A 23101-nucleotide genomic window follows, 5' to 3' on the forward strand; every position below is an offset into this window, starting at 1 on the left:
AGCTACAAACTGATACAAAAACAAAATACTAACGCCAAGCCAAGCCAAACAAACAACTGTGACAACAAACGCCGATCCTGTACGAGACAAATGTCACCAAAATTATTTGCTATTCACACAAATTGAGAAATGGCCGATCTGGCACATGCGTATAAAAATTTAGTTCATAGATAATCCGTTTGTGTCGGTTCTTTGGTTCTGACATTATTCTTGGTACTTGTGACTTGTAAAATTTCAAGATTTACACATTTTTGTGTAAGTGCCTAATTTTTGCCAACAGTTGCCTTGTATGGTATAAACGCTGTTATTTACTTTTATTGTATGGTGGCTAAACTTGAAAGAAAAACAAAACAAAAAAAATTCTGTCCGATCTGAAATCTGTGTTGCCTAATACGTTGCATGGCGAGGCATTCTTGTATTTATTTAAAAAAACATGTAAAATTTTCCCTTATTCATCCCCCCCTAGTACTAGCCGTTAGTGTCTTGTAGTATCTTGACTTTTAAAAGCTTTTGAATAGAATCTTTATTTTAGAGATATAAAAGAAAATAAAAATATAAACCTTGCCTTGCGTCAGCTCAGTTGTCACTTGTCACTTGTCAGTTCTAAAACTAACAAATGGATCATGGCTACCAAGAAAATAGGAAGTTATTTGTTTATTATTCTAGTTATACATTCAGTGATAGGTAAATATAAACAATTTCTAATTTTTCGCAATAGACGTCTTCTATCATTTACAATGTTACCTTGTTTTAAAACATGAGGTTTATTTTTTTTGTTTTGCTTGGGCTTCCTCATAAAATGTTATTTTAGAAATTAGGATTTGTTATAGTAGTAAAACTTGTGCCACCAACTAACCCTTGCATATTTCTTTACTTATTTGTGGTGTCATTAATTAGGTTGCTAACTTCCCACTCTCTGTGTAACACAGTAATAAACACAATAATGGAAATATTGGATGAGTAGGTTGAGAACATAGAATGACAAACAATCTGTAAATATGTGGTGGTCTATTAATACACAATGCATATTTTAATGCAATAATAGTAGACAAATACGACTTCACTAATCATAATCTGTACATGATTGTTGATGATATTATAACTTAACTACTGTTGATAACAAATGTTTAGAAGAAGAAACCTCCTTGGAGATTACAGATTAATCATAAGCACAAAGGCACAGGAACCAGGAAGAACATAAGGAGGCATATAAGAGTACCAAAAAAGAATTAAGTAGAGAAACTAAACTGGCTTGGTTACTTAGAAAGAATGCCAGATAATTGAGCTGTAAAAGTGATCCAGAGATCGAAGCCCCAAGAAAATAGAACAAGAAGAAGGCCCTATAAAAGATGGATAGACAACGTAGAGAGAGATCTTAAAACCATGAACATCAGGCAGTGGCAAGAACATTGTTAAGCAAGCCAAGACTCATAAAGGGTTGTGGCGTCAGTAGAAGAAAAAGAAGAGAAATTAAAAGGGCTAAATGTTAGATAATAGACCAGTAATAGATCAGAAATAGATCAGTTAAGTTTCTTGGTCTTCATATTGACCAGAACTTGAATTGGGGAGAACAAATAAAAAATGCGACAAAAAAACTAAATAGAGCCTGCTACTCATTAAGAGTTTTGAAAAACTATCTAGACCAGGGAATCTTACTATCAGTATATTATGCAAACTTTTATTCTCTTATGCGATATGGAATAGTCTTCTGGGGTGCTTCGGTGGATAGCTCAACTGTCTCCATAGTCCAAAAAAGGCAGTCAGGGTGATCCTAGGACTAAAGGCGAGAGAATCCTGTAGAGGCCGATTCAAATCACTCAATATACTCACTTTCTCAGCTATCTATCTATATATATGAATGTATTATGTTTCTCTTTAAAAATTTTACTTTATTTTATCACCTGCTACCAAATCATGAATATAACACAAGAAGCCTTAATTTGAATATTCCACTTCACAGATTGTCCCTAATAGAGAGAAGTCCTTTGTATGCGTGCGTTACATTTTACAATAGTCTACCATCTGACATTCAACGGGAAACAAGGTATAAAGCTTTAAAAAAAACGGTTTTTCAACACCTAGTTAACATTGAGCTGTATACTGTGGTGGAGTACCTGGCCTATCAGCCTTGATCAGCATATATGTAATTTGTATTGTTTGTATATTTTAGTGTATTGTTAATATATCTTTTTAATATGTGATTATTAGTAATATTTTTTAATATGTGATTGTTAGTAATGTGACGTTATTTGCTCAATTATGTTAAAAATTTATGCAAATAAAAATTTACTCTACTCTACTCTACTCTAAATGCACATGTTAACAGAACTTGTGTGCCGTGCTGGAAGAAGACATGGGGCAAAGCATATAAGATTGCCTAAGGCTACATTCATAATGGAGACCATCCCATCACATCCTCACCTAGAGCATAGCATACTCTTCATGTTCGTGAATGCTCACATTTAACATATGTATTGCATTCATTTTACCTGGCATTCGATACTATGGTACAATCCTATGGTCGGAGCGAGGGTCAACACCTTGTTGTGAGTGCTTCCTAAGGTTCGAGCCCCCATATAACCTTTGTGCAAGAAGAAAGATCTAATTAGCAAACATCCTATTTCTAAGGAAGCCCGACAACACATTCCTATGGATAGACAACAATATTCCACCAGCAGAGTTCACTACTGAAGAGATGATACAAGCAGCAGAAAGTATAAAGGCGGGTAAAGCATCAGGTCCAGATGAAGTAAGGCCAGAAGCAATTAAGCTGGTAGTAAAAGAGAAACCCGAATTGATATGCAGAGAACTTGTATTATTACCAAAACCCGGAAAGAATCTGGACGAAGCCAACTCATATAGTCCTCTATGTTTGTTAAATCAGATAGGACAATTGAATCAGTCGTTTCAGAAACCCAACATGTCCAAAAAATCAATTTTCGTTTTTTTTTTAGAATTATTACTACCCTTAGATACAGAGTCATATGTTTCAAGAAAAACCCGACCCTATTTAACATTCTACATAAACCTAAAGAGTGGAGAAAATTTTTCTGTATCACTAGAAACCCGACAACCTTGGATGTTTTTTGTCCTTTTCCACAACTTTGCTTTTTTGGACAGGTAGGGTTTCTGAAAAGACTGATTCAATTATATGAAGGTCTTATAAAGAAATGCGTTAATGTAAATCTAAAAACATTTTTAGTTGGCCATGCTTTTTACAGCATTGAAGAATTTGTAAATTTTTATTGTACCTTCAACTATTAATTTTTTTATTTGTTGTGTAGCTGTCTATGAATGTGTAATAATATGTATAGATGTATGTGTTTATACATGTGTATAACATACAAAATTCTTTTTTTGACTAGTCAGATAAAGGACACTGCACACATCTTGTGGAAAATATAATGTCACTCAAATGAAATAAAATTTACATGAATAGATTGGACTTGAAATTACACTAATTTTCTATCATTGCGCCAACTCTGTATTTTGAATAATAAAAGCGTAAATTGATAAAAATAAATCTAAAATCAAATGTAAATGTACGTGTGTCAAAGAGAGAAAAGATATGTTAATGTGGTACTCCATAAATCATTCTGAGGGATTAAGGCAGAGGCTTACTCTTATCTTATTGTTATTGATAATAAAGTAAGTATAATTTGGTCAGTTGTACTTCCTCTAATCCTCTTATGTCAGGCTGAGTAAACCCTTGTGAATAGCCACTAGACTAATATTATTTATGAATGCCAGTTTTATGAACTTCAAAAATGTGATTTGGCTAAATTTGAATTACAATTAACGCTGTTAATAACGATAATTCGGAATTGGCGGAATGATATGAAATTCTTTAAATTACGAGACCAATCTATTCATGTAAATTTTATGTCATTTGAGTGACATTATATTTTCCATAAATTTCAGGACCCTGAAAATGACTCAAATGTACAAAAAAATACATCAATTTTATTACTATAGTATTGTATATATAATGCTTGCCCCCCCAATCAAAATTTCAAATGACGCCCCTTTACTGAGCTGAGTCATCGGCTGACAGTGTACGGGTCAGTATTTGGTCATTTTGTGTTTTTCCAAAATTGAGTGATACTCAAATAAAGCAGTGTGCTTCAAAACTACATGAAAACTATCCTGATGATATTGAATCTGAACTTGAAAATGAACTAGAACAGTTCAAATATTTTATAGCCCAGCTTTAAACTTGCAGGGAAAACAATTATTCCTGCTTCACAGTCATTTCGGGTTATTTCGCAACAGGTTAATGGACATTTTCAAAAATAAAAATTATTAAAAACGGAGAAACCTAGGTTTATTAAGGGGCCTCATAGCTTGGATTGCCTAGAAGCCTCAGGATTCTTAATCCGGCACTGTGTCAGACCAATCAAATACACTGCTCAAAATGATCAAATCTTACTAAGAGTCATATCAGTTTTTTTAGGAACCAGCTATACAGTTTACTGAAATTACAAAAATCGTCAATATTATTACAAAATAAAAGATAATGAAATAAAACAAAATAATACAGGGTGTTTCATTAATTATTAGAAATATTTTAACTGTAGATTCCTGGGCTCAACATATTAAGGATTAACCCAAATCACCTACTTCGAAAATAAGGAAGCTGGAGTTCTTTAAAGATGGTGACTTTTAATCAATTTTTTTAAATACCTCTAGAACACTTCTATTTAGAAATACAAAAACTGGTATGTACGTCTGTTTATCTTCCAGAGATAAATCGATTTCATAAATTGTGAATTTCTAGTACCGGTCATATGCGTCCTCTTTGGATAGGGCAACAGTTATTTTATCGCTTTACTTTTTTGTCTTTGACTTTTAAGCATTTTTGAAACTGGATTATTAAATCGTGAGGTATTCTAGTACTAGTACTAAAATTTACTCTTACTTTAAGTCAGTAGGATTCACTGTCTTCTAGAAAAATCGATTTGAAAATGATTCGTTTTTTGAATTTGAACAAAATTTGAAAAAATTTTCAAAAAAAAAACGGTGTATTTTATCGACCTAAAGCAAGAGTAACTTTTAGTACTAGAATACCTCTAATTTAATAATCTAGTGTCAACAACGCTTCAAAATTAAACACACAAAAAATAATGCGATAAAAATAGCAGTTGACTACCCAAATCGGACGCATATGATCGGTACTAGAAATTCGCAATTGATGAAATCGATTCATCTCTGGAATAAACACACCAGTTTTCGTTTTTTGTTTTCGGGTTAAATCTTAATATTTTTGAGCCCAGGAATCTACAGTAAAATTATTTCCAATTATTAATGAAGCACCCTGTATATTGCAAAATTTAAATAAATTGCAAATTGCATGATACAACCTTAGAAACTAATAAATTTTGCGTATAAAACCCAAATATAGATACATAATAATAATAAACCTAACAAACTCTAATAAACCAAAGTCGAAAAATAGATTTGAATTGTTGAAATTCATTGTTTTAAAACATATTCAGTTTTTTCAAGCCAAGGGTAAATGGACATAGAAAATGAACGTAAACAAAGAAGCTCTGTACTTTAACGGCGAACGACCGGCAAATACATAGATATACCTAAATACAGTTTATAGGTAAAGAACAAATTACACGAAAATATACGCAAAAACAATACACAGTGTTTCAATGTTTCAAATATTCAGAGGTAAAGCGATTACAAATATTGCAATTTGGCATTATACATTATACAATGTCTCACAGTCTCACATACAACCAACGGTGAATAGACAATAAAAAGTAGCTTGAAAACAAAAAGCTCTGTAGTTACAGAAAGGCGAGGGGCAGAAAATAGATAGGTACCTGTACATAAATATAGTTTATATACTTACAGATAAAGTATCCATTTCACGAAAATGTCGATATCAAAACAATATACACTGTTCAAAGCGTTTTAAGAGTGAAATAATTGTAGAATATTTTGTTCAATTTTTTGAATGGAATTTTGTGTCGATATGCCGCGCTGGGGCCCCTGAATGTCGGGGGCCCCGTATATTGATACGGCGGTAGCTACGCCTCTGATTCCAATTGAAAAATAGTGGCCTTTTCAAGTGGTTTTTCGGCTTCTTTCCTGGGGTAGTTAGAAAATTTCCAATTTACATAACTATGTATATTTTAGGAGGACTTCAGAGGATTCCAGAGCTGCGAGAGGATCCAGAGGACGACTATGACATTGTTAATGTTAATGATCCAGGGGAACCACATCCTGATCTTTTATCTCGACAGCAAAATCCAAACTCGATACAAAATTCACATTTAAAGCGTTATAAGTGCCACTCCTGTGAACCACCTGACTGTTCCAAACTTACAACATGTAGAAATGCTATACAGTGCTGGAAGTCACGTGTCAGAGAAAGCAGTGGGGAAGAAAGTGTTACAAGAGGATGTCAAGAACAGCTTTCTCCCTATTGTGGGACAGCTGCTATTACTGTCTCGCATAAACGACATTCTAGTGGCCAGTTTAAAATTGAGTGCTGCGTGGGAGATTTCTGTAACGATGGCGAATTTCCAGAATTACCTCCCAAGTTTGATCTAACTATTGACAAATCAACTGTACAGCCATTTGAAAATAACGTTTCTTCTCTCAAATGGGATAAACAAATAGGATTGTTTAAAAACTACTCGACCAATCGGGCCATCTTAAACATATAGACATGTAGTTACTAGATCAAAACTTAAATTGTAAAATGTGTTTTAAATATTTTTGTTTTTTATTTTAATAATTATAAACACTCGAAAAAATGCTTACTTTTAGTTAATTTGTAATATTTTTTGTTTATAAACATTTTTAATTTAGAAAGTCTTATTTTAAAAATGATGTATTTTCAAGAAAGGTTTCTGTTGAACTTTTTCATCTACAATGCATGTTTTTTTTTCACAATAAAAAATGAATGAAAAAGTCACTTTTTTTGCTTAAATGTTAATAAAAATCTATGACACAGTAAAATTTTCGATACCTACAAGATGTTACATCTTTTCTATTGACTTTTCCCAGATATTCCAGTTGAAGAATTCATCATCATTCTCTTTGCCTTATCCCTATGCGGGATCGGCTTCCCTAATTACATTTCTCCACACAATTCCATCTTGGGTCATATCAATGTTAATCCCCTTTACCAACATGTCCTGCCTTATCGTCTTCCCCCACGTCTTCTTTGGTCTTCCTCTCCTACTCCTTCCAGGAATCTGCACTTCAGCTATTCTTCGTATTGGGTGATTAACGTGTCGACGTTGAACATGACCAAACCATCTTAACCTATGCTCTCTCATTTTGACATCAATTGGTGCCGCACCTAGACTTCCCCTAATATACTCATTTCTAATTTTATCCTTTTTTGTCAATCCACTCATCCATCTAAGCATTTTCATTTCCGCCACATGCATTCGTTGTTCCTCTTTCTTTTTCACTGCCCAACATTCAGTTCCGTACATCATAGCCGGTCTTATGGCTGTTTTACAGAATTTTCCCTTCGGCTTCATTGGAATTTTTCTGTCACACAACACACCACTCGCTTCTTTCCACTTCATCCATCCAGCCCTAATTCTACTGTATGCATCTCCATCTATTTCTCCATTACTCGGTAATACCGATCGCAGGTACTTAAAACTATTGCTTTTTACAATCAGTTCACCACCCAAATATACCATTTTATTTGTAGTAACTCCATCTTTAAATGAACATTCCAAATACTCTGTTTTTGTCCTACTAAGTTTTAAACCTTCTTCCTCCAGAGCTTGCCTCCACTGTTCCAGTTTTTGTTCTAAGTCTCTTTCACTATTTCCTACCAACACAACATCATCAGCATGCATTAAGCACCATGGAATCTTACCTTGTAGTTCCGCTGTTATCTGGTCCAAAATTAATGAGAATAAATACGGACTAATCACAGAGCTTTGGTGCAATCCTACTTTCACATGAAATTTATCAGTCTCTCCCACACCTGTCCTAACACTAGTCGTTACTCCCTCATACATATCCCTCACAATCTTTACATATTCACCAGGGACTCCTTTCTTATTGAGTGCCCACCACAGAATCTCTCGAGGAACTCTATCATATGCTTTCTCAAGATCAATGAATACCATATGAGCGTTTGTTTCTTTACTCCTGTATTTTTCCATCAACTGCCTTATAATGAAAATTGCATGTGTTGTTGATCTGTCCTGCATAAAGCCAAATTGATTCTCGGATATTTCAGTCTCTTCACATATCCGTCTATCAATTACTCTTTACCATATTTTCATGGTGTGGCTAAGCAGTTTTATAGCCCTGTAGTTTGTACATTGTATATCTCCCTTGTTTTTGTAAACAGGTACCAGTATACTGCTTCTCCATTCGTCTGGCATTTGTCCAACTTCCATAATTCTATTAAATAGGCCTGCTAGCCACCTTGTTCCTGTCTCTCCCAATGCTCTCCATACTTCCCCAGGAATATTATCTGGTCCTACCGCTTTTCCTTTCTTTATTTTTTGAATTGCTTGAGCCACTTCCTCGTTTGTTATTTTGGTGACCATTGCTGCTACTGTCTTCGTTGACTCTACAGGCTGTCTGTCAAATTCTTCATTTAATAAGCTGTCAAAGTACTTTCTCCATCTCTTTTTGACATCCCTTTCGTGAACTAGTATTTTATTATTTTCATCTCGGATACATCTAATCTGATTAAAATCTTTTGCTTTCTTTGCAAATAGCAAATAGCAGTTAGTAATTGTTCAACCTTTCAAGTGCTTTTATATTTTAGGAGAACTTCAGAGAATTCCAGAGCTGCGAGAGGATCCAGAGGACGACTATGACATTGTTAATGTTAATGATCCAGGGGAACCACCTCCTGATCTTTTATCTCGACAGCAAAATCCAAACTCGATACAAAATTCACATTTAAAGCGTTATAAGTGCCACTCCTGTGAACCACCTGACTGTTCCAAACTTACAACATGTAGAAATGCTATACAGTGCTGGAAGTCACGTGTCAGAGAAAGCAATGGGGAAGAAAGTATTACAAGAGGTTGTACAGTGGATCAAGAACAGCTTCCTCTCTATTGCAGGGCAGCTGCCGTTACTGTCCAGCATAAAAGACATGCCAGTGGCCAGTTTAAAATTGAGTGCTGCGTGGGAGATTTTTGTAACGATGGGGAATTTCCTGAATTGCCTCCCAAGTTTGAGGAAAGCAGTCAGTACGCAGAATCGTTAATGTATGGAATGAAAATTGTGGCAGCTGTATTAGGACCATTAGTAGTATTTGGAACTATTGGTATTATTGCATTATATTTTCTAAGGAGATATTACAGAAATAGGTAAGAAAAACTGTTTGTAAGGATAGTTTGATTGTTAAACCCATGATTTTTGTTATTTGACTAATTTATTTTCTGAAATTGTTTCCCATTTGTTCAATACACTTGATAATGATGCTTTCCTAACATCTTCTTTTCTGAAAGATTATTTTTCTTTTTATCTAACAATAAAACACTGAAAACGTTTGTTTTCTATACTTCCACAAAATTTATTACAACTTTGTGACTACAGCTGTTGGGTTTGCCTTTTAAAGTCTTTAACTGAAGAGGTTGAGGAGTGGGGAGCTGTTTGTCTCGAGTTAGTCATTCAGAATTATATCTGTATTTTTCAATTTATTAATTTCCATAGATTCTAATAAAGATAGCTTAAGGCCTTTATTCATAAATTCTGAATATGCAGAATTTGAAACTGTTCATTAAAAGAATGATTATGATCTAGAAGGTGAAGTGCGTATGTTGAAGTGTCTGTTTTTCTATTGCTGAAAGCCCTTTTGTGCTCTGCTATCCGTTTATCAAAGGTTCTGCCAGTTTGACTGATGTAAGTTTTCGGACAGTCACCACAAGTTAGTTTGTAAACACCATTCTGTAGTTGTTTTCTCTTTCGGCTCTTATTGTTCTTAATATATTTGCTTAAGTTGTTGTTAGTTCTGAAAGCTGGTGCTATTCCTTTCTTTTTTATGTATCTGGCTATTTTTGTTGTTATCTTGCCAGTATATGTGATAGAGCAGAAGGTACTGGGTTCTTTCTGTGGTGGTGGATTGACTAATTTCAGGGCTTTCTTATGGAGTTTTTGGTTTAAAATTAGTCTATCCACCACCACAGAAAGAACCCAGTACCTTCTGCTCTCTCACATATACTGACAAGATAACAACAAAAATAGCCAGATACATAAAAAAGAAAGGAATAACACCAGCTTTCAGAACTAACAACAACTTAAGCAAATATATTAAGAACAATAAGAGCCGAAAGAGAAAACAACTAGAGTGGTGTTAACAAACTAACTTGTGGTGACTGCCCGAAAACTTACATCGGTCAAACTGGCAGAACCGTTGACAAACGGATAGCAGAACACAAACGGGCTTTCAACAATAGAAAAACAGACACTTCTACATACGCACTTCACCTTGTAGATCATAATCATTATTTTAATGAATAGTTTCAAATTCTGCATATCCAGAATAAAGGCCTTAAGCTATCTTTATTAGAATCTATGGAAATTAATAAATTGAAAACGACAGATATAATTCTGAATGACCAACTCGAGACAAACAGCTCCCCACTCCTCAACCTTTTCAGTTAAAGACTTTAAAAAGGCAAACCCATAGTAATCTAAATCACTTGAGAAAGGCACAGCTGTAGTCACATAGTTGTAATAAATTTTGTGGAAGTATAGAAAACAAACGTTTTCAGTGTTTTATTGTTAGATAAAATGAACTTCCATCAAGTAACGGTCGAATCCATCAATTATTTTTCTTTTTTCTCTGAATGATAATTTCTGCTCTACGCTCTACATGAATTGCAAAACCTACCTCTGAGAATGTCACACTTTTTTATGTTTGGGAAGACGAAATAGTCACGCCCTGCTAATGTGGACAATATGTGGGTGATTGATTTGTATTCGTATTCCTTCTTCTTTTTAGGATGTTTATTCGCTACAACGATGTTTTCGGCTAGCATGGCAATTTTTACTTTATTTGTTGGTGGTCTAAATAGTAAAATGGCAGATAGTGAAAACCACTTTCTAACATTATAGAACCAAAAAATTTTACGTAATATTTTACGTACATACTCTTGTGCTACTACCACAATGGCAGGTATAACAAAACTCAAATCACTTCACACAGCAGTTTGTCATCCAGAGATAACACATAATATATCTCACTGGATAAAATTTTTCTCTCTTGATGAAGTCAAGATTGGTGACTATGAAGTATCTGCTAAAATCAAGCCGAGGTACTTTAAGAATGAGGAGCCTTTTCCGAAGCTTATAAAAGCCACATCTACCTATGAACTCAAGGACCAGTGCTTTTGAATTTTAATAAACGTTATATTCTTATGGTAATAGATGAGTATTCTAGATTCCATTTGCTTTCCCATGCCGTGACATTAGTTGACAATACTGTCATGCTTAGCGGAATCAGAGCATGTCTTGATGAAAATACTAGAACGGAAAAAGAAGTACCAGCCTGTCGTAGAAGAAATGGAGGTAATAAAGGAAAATCCTCAGTACTCTTTTGTTAAACGGAAACTTTTGTTAAAATAAAGACGGGTGGGAGACGACAGTGTCTAATCGTCATCTGGCTCCAATTGGATGAGAATACTACATAGATATAACAAGTCAAGAATCAGTGTTGGTAGAGGACCCACATGAGTTAAATTTGAGCCTCAATCATTTCTTATCCAATTATACAACCACACAAAACATGCATCCCCAGGCAGATACATCTATATCTTCCCTTCCAACAGATTCATTACCTATTGAAGGACCACCAATCAACGGCATACAGTTGGGCTTTAATGTTTGTGTTTTTGCTCTTTTTTATATGAAGATTCTTTAAACTGAACGCTTTTTACACATTATCTGTCCCAGGTAGATGTATTCTCTTTTTCTAAATTTATATCATTCAACGTTATTTTTCTAATGTTTAGTGTATTCGTCATTATTTTTGTTTTTTCCAAGTTCATCTTAAGACCTACTTTTTCTCATGGTCTGTACCAATATTACAATGTCGTCAGCATATTTCAAATGACTCAGTTTTCTTCCATTAATATTTATTTCTTTATCTGTCAAGTTAATGTCTTTGAACACATCTTCCAGCTCAGTGTGAATAGCTTTGGTGAGATAAAGTCTTCCTGGCGAACTCCTCTGTTGATTGGTATAGCTTTGGTTTTTTCATCTACTTGTATTTTCATTCTAGCTTTCTTGTAAATATTATTTATGAGCATTCTGTATCGGGAACCTAGCCTGAAGTTGTTCATGGCTCTCTCTAGTGCCCAAAGTTCTATGGAGACGAATGCTTTTTCATAATCAATGATGTTAATTAGTCAGCAGATTTCATTTGTTCTTTTCAGAACAAACATAAGAAATGGTAATTCGTTTATATTTTGTAGATTATGTAATGAAAACAGAATGGATCCAGACACTTACTATGCAAGTGACGATTTGCTCAGGGCAACGGCAGCAGGAGATAGCACTTTAAGAGAGTATTTGGAGCAATCTATGACATCTGGTAGCGGTTCAGGTTTACCATTATTAATTCAACGAACATTAGCGAAGCAAATTTCTTTGGTAGAGTGTATTGGAAAAGGCAGATATGGAGAAGTATGGAAGGGAATGTGGCATGGAGAAAATATTGCTGTGAAAATATTTTTTTCAAGAGATGAAGCAAGCTGGTCGAGAGAAACAGAAATTTACAGGTAAGATAGAATAATATCAGTAATCTTTATGACACATTAAATTTAAATTTCCTGTCCGACATTACTAAGTAATAGCCCAGTAATAAGGTGATACCCTATAATTTTCAGGGTCACCTCCGAATTGCATGAAAATTTGGATTCAGGTTCTACTTACCCTCCACTTAAAAGTTGAACTTCTTGTGCCGTTGGTTGCTTTTACTTGGGGGGGGGGGTGAAAGTCAAAGTATTGATTTGGTGACAAATTGCTTAGAATTAGTAAGTGTATGTATTCACTTCTGGACTTATTATGAATGTATGTTTTTTCATTATGATAGTATCCATCGAGAATTTCTGATCCACGCCCTGAAAGAGTTTAATATTCCAACTCAACTTATTTGATATAGTCGGTTCGCTAAACTCAGACGTAACTGGCTAGATATTTTAGTCGATAGTTTTTTTGTTTTTTGCCAATTTTGCAAAAATTGGCAAAATTACTAACTATTTAGTGATTATTAACTATTTAGTAAATATTTTTTGCAAATTTTACTAAAATTGGCAAAATTACCGACTAAAATATCTAGAAAGTTGCGTCTGAGTTTAGCGAACAGACTATATAGTAAAAGTACAGAGCCAAATTCGAATTCAAAACGCACTAACAGATACAATACATGTTAGAATGGGCCCACGACAGGGAGATGCCATATCCTGTATTCTATTCAACATTACATTAGAGAAAATAATTAGCGAGTCAAAAGTCAACACCAGAGGAACAATAATAACAAAAAGTGTACAAATATTGGCATTTACAGATGATGTCGATATCATAGCTAGAAGCAAAAGAGAAATGATAGAAGCATTTAATGCTATAGAAAGAGCGGCACAAAACAGTGGCCTAAATATTAATGAAACAAATACATGAAGGCCAGCAAATCGAGAGGCCAAAGAAACCTACAGAATCTGACAATAGGAGACTATAACATCGAAAGCGTAATAGCTATTTGTATAACAAGGGAGGAAAGTGCTACTTTTCCTCCCGAGAATGAAGTTTACTGCCCGACGCGTAGCGGAGGGCAGTAATCATTCAAGGGAGGAAAAGGTACTTTACTCCCATGTTGTACATATGGTTTTTCCACCTTCCTCAAATTAATAACAAGTCATTTTTTCATTTTTACTTAATTTATTTATGTAACTAACCAACAAAATTTATTAAAACTAAAACTAACAAGTAGGTACAATATAACTGTCAACTGTCAAATATAAGTCAAATTATTAATGTAAACATTGGTAAATCAAAATAACAATTTATTGTTTTCACCATTCTGCAAAATACAGGGTGTGTTATAAATAAACGTTAAAATGTATAGATACTTACATAATAGAAAATAGATATTGTACAGGGCGTCAATAAGTTATATTTCATGAATGAAATACCATGACGGCACTTTTACTTTTCCTCCCTAGGGAGGAAAAATATTTTCCTCCGTAGGGAGGAAAAGTACAACTTTGCTCCCTACAATCAGGTCCGGAAAGTATACAGAAAAGTCCGGAAGAGCTACTGATGATGATGGTGTTTTTTCATTCCCGACAAGGGGTGGTATTCACTCCCAGGACAAAAGCACACATCGGCACAATATCACTTCTTTGTTTGATATCTTAGCTTTGTGTATGCCAAATTTCATGTTAATCTAAGCGGTTGCTTAAAATTCGGAGCAAAAACAGTGAGTAAATGGACTAATATTGAACTAATCCTTTTTTACAGTACAATTTTACTCCGCCATGAAAACATATTGGGCTACATTGGATCTGACATGACTTCTAGGAATTCTTGCACCCAGTTGTGGCTAATTACGCATTATCACTCCTTAGGTAGTCTGTACGATTATCTAAATCATACTTCCTTATCCCATCAGCAACTAATGAGACTGTGTTTATCTTTAGCGAATGGTCTTGTCCATCTACACACTGAAATATTTGGGACACAGGTAAGTTACACATATAGGAATATGTGGAATACATTACTAAAGTTGTTTTTCCGTTACTATTAAGTTAAGCTATACTTCAAGACTGATGGTATTGCTGGTAATTCATTTTCTAAATCTCATATACTTGGTGGAGAGCATCTAAATACTTATTTATTTATCATAACACAAAATGGTCTCTCAATTAAAATGTTTGCCGCTAGACATATATTATAGACAAGGTAGATTTGCTGTGTTGCGAAATTTACTATTTACTATGACGTTTATCGAGGATTTATCCGTATCAGCACAGTCAAAACGTACCTTGAGGGCCACGATATTGTGTTTCAAATCGGTCGCCTTCCTTTATATTATAATAATATATAATATGGTCCCTGCTTCTGTATGGCTATGAAGCAGGGACACTCAAACAAGGCAAAATCAACTAGTTAAACGCATTTGAAATATGATTGTATAGAATAATGTTGCTAATAAGTTGGACCACAAGAACAACTAAATGTAGAAGTGTTCTACATTTCTGGTTAAAAAAATTACTCATACAACCTTAAAATTATGTTCACCGCATTTTTGCTACTTCTAAATTATCCTACTATTATGTAGTTAGTTAGTTAATTAAGTATATTAGTACCTGTTTACAAAAACAAGGGAGATAAACAACAATGTACAAACTACAGGGCTATAAAACTACTTAGTCACACCATGAAAATATGGGAGAGAGTAATTGATGCATACGTGAAAAAACCGAAATATCCAATAATCAATTTGGCTTTATGCAGGGCAGATCAATAACAGATGCTATTTTCATTATAAGGCCGCTAATGAAAAATACAGGAATAAAGAAACAAACGTTCATATGGTATTCATTGATCTTGAGAAAGCATATGATAGAGTTCCTCGTGAGATTCTGTGGTGCGCACTCAATAAGAAAGTAGTTCCTGGTGAATATGTAAAGATTGTGAGAGATATTTATGAGGGAGTATTGACTAATGTTAGGACAGGTGTGGGAGAGACTGATAAATTTCATGTGAATGTAGGATTGCACCAAGGCTCGGTGCTTAGCCCTTATTTATTTATTTTATTATTATTTAAGAGACTTAGAACCAAAACTGGAACAGTGAAGACAAGCTCTGGAGGAAAAAGGTTTAAAACTTTGTAGGACAAAAGAGTATTTGGAATGTTTATTTAAAGATGGAGTTGCTACAAATAAAATGGTATCTTTGGATGGCGAAATTATTGTGAACAGCAATAGTGTTAAGCACCTAGGATCAGTATTACAGAGTAATGGAGAAACAGATGGAGATGAATGCAGTAGAATTAATGCTGGGTGGATGAAGTGGAAAGAAGCGAGTGGTGTGTTGTGTGAAAAAAAAATTCCATTGAAGCTGAAGGGAAAATTCTATAAAACAGCCATAAGACCGGCTATGATGTACAGAGCTGAATGTTGGCTAGTGAAAAAGAAAGAGAAACAACGAATGCATCAGGCGGAAATGAGAATGCTTAGATGTATGAATGGAGTGACAAAAAAGAATAAAATTAGAAATGAGTATATTAGGGGAAGTCTAGGTGTGGCACCAATTGATGCCAAAAAGAGAGAGCATAAGTTAAGATGGTTTGGTCATGTTCAACGTCGAGACATTAATCACCCAATGAGAAGAATTGATGAAGTACAGATTCCTGGAAGGAGTAGGAGAGGAAGACCAAAGAAGACCTGGGGGGAGACGCTTAGGCAGGACATGTTGGTAAAGGGCATTAATATTGATATGACCCAAGATATAATTGTATGGAGAAATGCAATTGGGGAAGCCGACCCCGCATAGGGATAAGGCAAAAAGAATGTTGAATATGTAGTTACAGTTTCCTGTTACAAATTTTTTTCTTTCGTAGTAATTATACTATACATGCTAAAATTTAAATTTAAGATTGTGTTAATGTAAGATATTACTTAAAATTTTATTTTATTTTCAGGGAAAACCGGCAATAGCGCATAGAGATATTAAAAGCAAAAATATATTAGTAAAAAACAATGGTACCTGTTGCATAGCTGATTTTGGGCTAGCCGTAACTCATTTCCAATCTACCGATGAAGTGGACATTGGGTCCAATCCAAGAGTTGGAACGAAACGATATATGAGTCCAGAGGTTCTAGACGAGACGTAAGTACTCTTATGGTGTCTTTATTATGTGACCAACGCACAAAATTAAGCCTTTTGGGAAAGTTGCCTAGCCATATTATTTGCTTTTTTTTAACGAATTTCATCATCCAGCCTCAAAAGTCCACTGCCGAATATAGGCCTCTTCCCCGTGTTTCCAAACCCGTTTGTCTTGCGCTGCTCTCATCGTTTTTATTTATGAGCGTCGTATGAGCGTATGACGCTCAAGCGTCAATCGGACCGACGCACAGTGGTCCAAAAACCCGAAAAGATGGCCAAAATATGAAAGTGTTTTTTGATTTGCCTGAAATTAGGCAACCAGGGGTTTTTGAGGTCGCTAATTACGAATCCGAAGTCTAAATTGCAAAAAACAAAATGGCGGATGTAATATGGCGGGTTTATGTATTTTAAATATATGTAATACCGTCGAAATTTGATATCCGGGGGTTTTTGAGATTGCTTATTACGAATCCGAAATCGAAATTTCAAAAAACAAAATGGCAGATTTTGTTAATCCAAACGTTAAATTCGATTATTAATGACATGAAAGTCAAAACTAATTTTTACTTTATTTTTCAACAATACTCTAACTGACCCTTTTATCTTTGATTTTACCTTATGATACTGAAATAACTAAAGATCTACAGCCATAACAACTACCTGAATACTGCGGCATGATCTGATTATTCTGCGTTGTTAACGATTTATATTGAAACTCATAGCGCAGAGCGCTTGTACAAAAAATTCTCGCAAAACGAAAGGGGCAGATAGTGGCAGCTAATTTTTTTTGAATCTTAAAGAGAGAAATATAAGCTAAAATATGATTGTAGTAGCATCTTGGAATTCGATGGAATATATAACTATTTGCCTATCTGAAAATTTAATTTTTTCAAAATATATACTCTCTTATTACTTAATTTCAACTTAAAATATACTAAACATAACACATATACAAATATTTTGATATTATCAGCTTTTATTAAAGATGGATCCACGAATATCCTCCATTTTGCAGAATTTAATTTGCGCACTTCGTTTTCGAGATACACGCACAAGACTTTGTATAAAATATTCGTTATTCTTAACTGCGCTTCTGTTCCGTAAGAAGGTCAACTTTGAATTGAAATGGAAATTCAGGTATAGTAGATATAGCTCTAGGGTTGCTAATACTGAATAGGGAATTTAATTCTCGAAACGTTGAATTTTTTTTTTGACTTTTGGCCAGCTTTTCTGGATTTTGGACCACTGCGCACTGTGCGACGCACAGTGGTTCCAAATGCCTAAAACGTGGTCATGAACCTTTAAAAGCGTATATTGTTTATACATTTCGGAATTACTTTCGTTCTTAGGGATTTTTGGCATCGCTGATTACGAATATAACATTATTTTTTCTGAAAAACAAAATGGCGGATCCAACATGGCGGAAAGAAATTGAAAGTATCAATCAAAACGCAAATTGTTTTGTCAAATTTGGTAATTTAAGGTCGATGATTACAAATCTAACATTACTTTTTATTAAAACAAAATGGCGGATTCAATATAGCCGAAAGAATTTCGAAAATTTTATTTTAAATGCATATGTGTTTAAAAATTTATATTATAAGGGGTTTTTAAAATTGCTGATCACCAATACATCTTGATTGTGAAGTACAATATTCAGTACCTATTACTTATGTACAACCACCCATAAATACTCCACAATCGCCAGAATCATGTAATATGCGTCATTCTCCACTTTTGTATTCAAACAACTGCCAGCAATGCATAGGCAGTTATAGGCAGCTAAACCAAAGTGATTCTGTATCTTCTTACAATATGTTTTAAGACTAATAAACATTATTCGCAGAATTATGCAGAATTTTGTACTTTTTGAATGTATCTTTACAAAATTTTGATTATTTCAATTATATTTTCACTATTTATGTAGTAACAAATTTAAAGCATTTATTGTTATTAAAACTTAAGTTAACTTACATCTTACATTACTACATACTTAAAAAAGAAGAATCTGCTTTATAGCGATAAAATTGATGAACCACAAAACGTTTTACAGCGTTTTCAATATACGCGTTCTTTTAGACTTTCTCTGTCGGCCAAAATAACCTCGGACATGGGTCACTTGTTCCTGAGCTGTGAACCACAATACATCCAGTCTGATCCTTATACCTGCGTATTACGACTTTACGATAGTATGAGAAAACAACTGTAAACATGAAAATCCCTAGATAGGGACTTTTTTCTTCGCCTCATGACCACGTTTTCAGCATTTGGAACCACTGTGCGACGGTTCTCTTGTCTTTTGGCCCCTATTCCAATAATCTCTTTGTTCATCGCCCATCTGTCATTCTAGCTATGTGTCGTTCCCATTTCCATTTTAGTCTGGCTATCCTTTCGATGACGTCAGTCACCTTGGTTCTTCTCCTAATCTCTTCATTTTTTTTTCGCATAGTTATTCCTAACATGGATCCCTCCATTCTGTTCTGTTTTTCTATTCTTATTCTTTTGGTGCCTATTCCTTTCGAATATTGGCGATCAGGTGCGGATCTAGAAATTCATAATAGAGGGGTCAGACGTGCCGCAAATATTTTATTGTCCAGATTTAGCCATACGACTCGCACTTACTTTAAGGATAAAATTCAGTCATTTCAGATACATAATATGGTATCAAAGGAATTGAGCTCTGGCTGACAGAAAAAAAATAATAAATAATAAAAAAAATCCTTATAGACTAAATACAATATAGTCCATGGACCCGTTGACCCCCCTCTGTATCCGCGCCTGTTGGCGATCAATCTGGGTATAATTATTTTATTAACTGATGCTTTAAATAGAGTAGTTGTTCTGGAGAACCATTTCCTTAGGTTCTTTAACCATGATATTCTTCTTCTCCCAATTCCTCGCTTTCCGAATACTCTGCCTTGAAGGATTACCTTCAGTTACATATCTGTATTTAGTGCCGTTTCCCATTATATGTCCGAGATATTCTAACTTTCTCCTTTTAATCGTATACATCACCAATCTTTCTTTCCCCGTTCTTCGTAGTACGGTCTCGTTGGTTATCTTGCCTGTCCATGACATCCTTAGATTCGCCTGTATAGCCATATCTCAAAGGCTTTAAGTTTTTTCTCCATCGCTTCAGTGAGTGTCCAGGATTCAACTCCGTAGTATAAAATTGAAAATATATAACATCGTAGGAGCCTTACTTTTATCTCCAGATTAAGGTTGTGGCTTTTAAAGAGTTTGGCCATGTTGTTGAATGCACTCCTAGCCTATATTTTACTTCTTCTGAGTGATCCCATTGTTCGTTTACTATTGTTCCAAGATAGGTGCACTGTTTTACTCGGTCCACTGGTGTATTAATGATAAGCAGTTGGACGTTTCTATTTTTATTTTTGCTGATGACCATAAATTTAGTTTTTGATATGTTTACTTGTATCTTTCACTTACTTCATTTACTTTGTTTATTAGTTGCTGTAAACTGTTCAAACTGTCTGCAAAAATAACGGTGTCGTCTGCATAGCGGATGTTGTTTATGCGTTCTCCATTTAGGATTATTCCATGTTCGCAATTTTCCAAGGCTTAATAGGATAGGATAATAAAGGATAAATATTTCCTCTGAATATAGGTTAAATAATATAGGTGAAAGTATACATCCTTGTCTAACGCCTCGCAGAATCTGGATCGCTTCCGTCGGTTCATCTCCAAAATTTGTTCTTATTGTGGCTGATTGATTCCAGTATAAATTTTGTACTATACGCCGGTCTTTATCATCCATTTGGGCTTTTGTTAGAACATCCATCATTTTTCGGTGTTGAACTGTACCAAATGCCTTTTGGTAGTCCACAAAGTAGGTGTAGATATCGCAAGTCATATCGCTGCATTTTTGGAATAATATCTGTAGACTAAACAGTGCATCTCTTGTACCCACGCCTTTCATGAATGCAAACTGTGTGTCTTGTATTCTCTCTTCGGATTGCTTGTATATTCTGCGATGTATAATTTTAAGAAAAAGTTTTAATGCATGGCTCATTAGACTTATTAGCCTACATTCTACGCACTTTTTCGCTCCCTGTTACTATTAGTATACAATTTGACAGTGGTTGTTGCCTTTAGGTATATATTGTATAATAATTTTGTATACCTATAATCTAGCCTGCATGTTTTAAGTGCCTGTACTATTTTGCTTAGCTCAACTGTGTCAAAAGTTTTATGAAAATCGATTAATATTAGCACTACAGGTTTATTGTGTTCCACTACTTTGAGTGGAATAAAATAGTGGAATGAACAACAGTAAATAATATTTTTTTTTACTAGGATACGAATGGGTCATTTTGATTCGTTCAGGAGAGCAGACGTGTATGCACTTGGCCTGGTTTTCTGGGAAATGTGCAGAAGGACGGTGAGCAACGGGATTGCCGAAGACTACAAACCGCCCTTTTTCGATGTCGTGCCTAGTGATCCGAGTTTTGAAGACATGAGAAAAGTTGTCTGTGTGGATCAACAGCGTCCTAATTTACCTAACCGATGGGCCAGTGATATAGTATGTATTTTTATGAATTTACGTTTCCCATTTTTCTAGATATAAGCTGAGATGCTAAGCATCCCAACGCGTCCCAACTGGTCACTCATAGCACAAAAATCAGAATGATCCTCTCAAATATCGTCCGAGGCGACACTGATCCCGCGTTTTTTGGCCAAAATTTAATTTGAGCACAATATCCATTGACTTTCGACTTTCTGTCGCCTATTTGGTATTACATTCTGATATTATTTTAAAATCATGTATACACACATCGGAAAAGTTTAAGGATATTTTTATAACATAATAAAATTAATAAAAATAGCATCAAAATAAAGCACAGTAAAGGCTCTGTACTGTAATCAAATCTAAACCATTCTTTCGTTAAGTGGCATTTACCAATGTAAATAAACAATTGGATTACGTTTATTCTGTTTCAAAGATCTAAAATGTTATTTGAAATGATAAATAAAAACTTAGGCAATTTATATGATCTACACTATCACAGTGTACAAAAAATGCTACAATCTATAACTTGTTTCAACTTAATAATATTTCACAATTATAGTCTTAGTAAATACTTGCAAATATTTTGTGTGAGCTATGGCCTTAAGCTAACATCCGTGTAACACATGTTTATGGTTACTCTAACATTAAGTTCCAATATTTTGAGGCCGTTGTCAAATAGCACTTGAATATATTAAGAGATACTACGTACTCTAATAGACAAAGCTTTATGTGCCGGGAATGTCTATATTTATTGACTTGTTACCGAATATATTATTTTATTGTTAATTATGTTCACATTTCTTATATTACTCTATTTTAAACTAACTACAATTTTACATTTTTAGTTGTTAGCTGGAATGTCAAAACTAATGAGAGAGTGTTGGCATCAGAATCCAAACGTTCGCCTGCCGGCGCTTAGAATCAAGAAAACTTTGTTGAAGTTAGCTAGTTCAGATACAGTTATAAAGATGGAAGATATGGAAATTTGCGTCTGAAGCGAAAATATCGGTATTTAATCAAATTATTTAGTACCGAGAAGCGTTGGGTTATATACGATTTAGAGGAACAGATTAGAGGATAGTGACGTTGACCGAAATAAAGATGAAAAGCAACTATATCGTAATAAAGTATAGTCACATTGTTGATTTTGGTAATTTCAGTCGATCTGATATCGTACCAATGACAGATTTTTTTATTCATTCAATACGACAAATGTGCATTATTCCTTTGACAGTATATTCTATCCTACATCTGCAGTACCTGTAGTTATTTTTTGTGAATGACTTTACACATACAGAGAGAGTCTGTAAAGTGGAATAAATTCAATATCTCAAATACTAATTGTTTTTTTGGAAAATGCTCAGACCCGTCGATTAGTATTTCAAATTGTCCTTTTTGACATTCAATAATAATGTATACAGGGTGTCCCAATTTAGAGATATGACGTCATCGTCGATTTTCTTAAATGGCAACATTGTCATTTTGATAGCTAATTTGATAGGGTTTGTAAAGTTATACATAACTGCAAAATATCAAATTTTTATTCTCTACCATTTACAAGATAATAGAAAATAACAAAGTTATATCTGTAATTTGTAATATATTCAATAATTAAAATACTAACTGTTTTTTTGAAAAATGCTCAGACCCGTCGATTAGTATATCAAATTGTCATTTTTGACATATAATAATAATGTATACAGGATGTCCCAATTTAGAGATATGACG

General features: G+C 34.3%; 1 protein-coding gene across 1 annotated transcript; it reads left to right on the top strand.

Moving 5' to 3' along the window:
• Positions 1-350: 350 nt before the first annotated feature.
• Positions 351-22629, top strand: LOC114332995 (activin receptor type-1). The gene is made up of 7 exons (XM_050647925.1): positions 351-684; positions 8771-9323; positions 12432-12737; positions 14476-14698; positions 16661-16848; positions 21160-21385; positions 22219-22629. The coding sequence occupies exons 1-7, from the start codon at positions 624-626 to the stop codon at positions 22366-22368; spliced, it is 1707 nt and encodes a 568-aa protein (XP_050503882.1). The 5' UTR covers positions 351-623; the 3' UTR covers positions 22369-22629.
• The last annotated feature ends 472 nt before the right edge of the window (positions 22630-23101 follow it).

The sequence above is a fragment of the Diabrotica virgifera genome, chromosome 4, assembly GCF_917563875.1.
Source record: "Diabrotica virgifera virgifera chromosome 4, PGI_DIABVI_V3a".
Taxonomy (NCBI): Eukaryota; Metazoa; Arthropoda; class Insecta; order Coleoptera; family Chrysomelidae; genus Diabrotica; species Diabrotica virgifera.

What these genes read in the sequence shown, in the direction of transcription:
- LOC114332995 (XM_050647925.1), top strand. Translation starts at nt 624, where the DNA reads ATGGCTACCAAGAAAATAGGAAGTTATTTGTTTATTATTCTAGTTATA. An exon ending in CTGAAATATTTGGGACACAG is followed by an intron (nt 14,699 to 16,660) that starts GTAAGTTACACA and finishes TTTTATTTTCAG; the next exon opens with GGAAAACCGGCAATAGCGCA. An exon ending in CCAGAGGTTCTAGACGAGAC is followed by an intron (nt 16,849 to 21,159) that starts GTAAGTACTCTT and finishes TTTTTTTACTAG; the next exon opens with GATACGAATGGGTCATTTTG.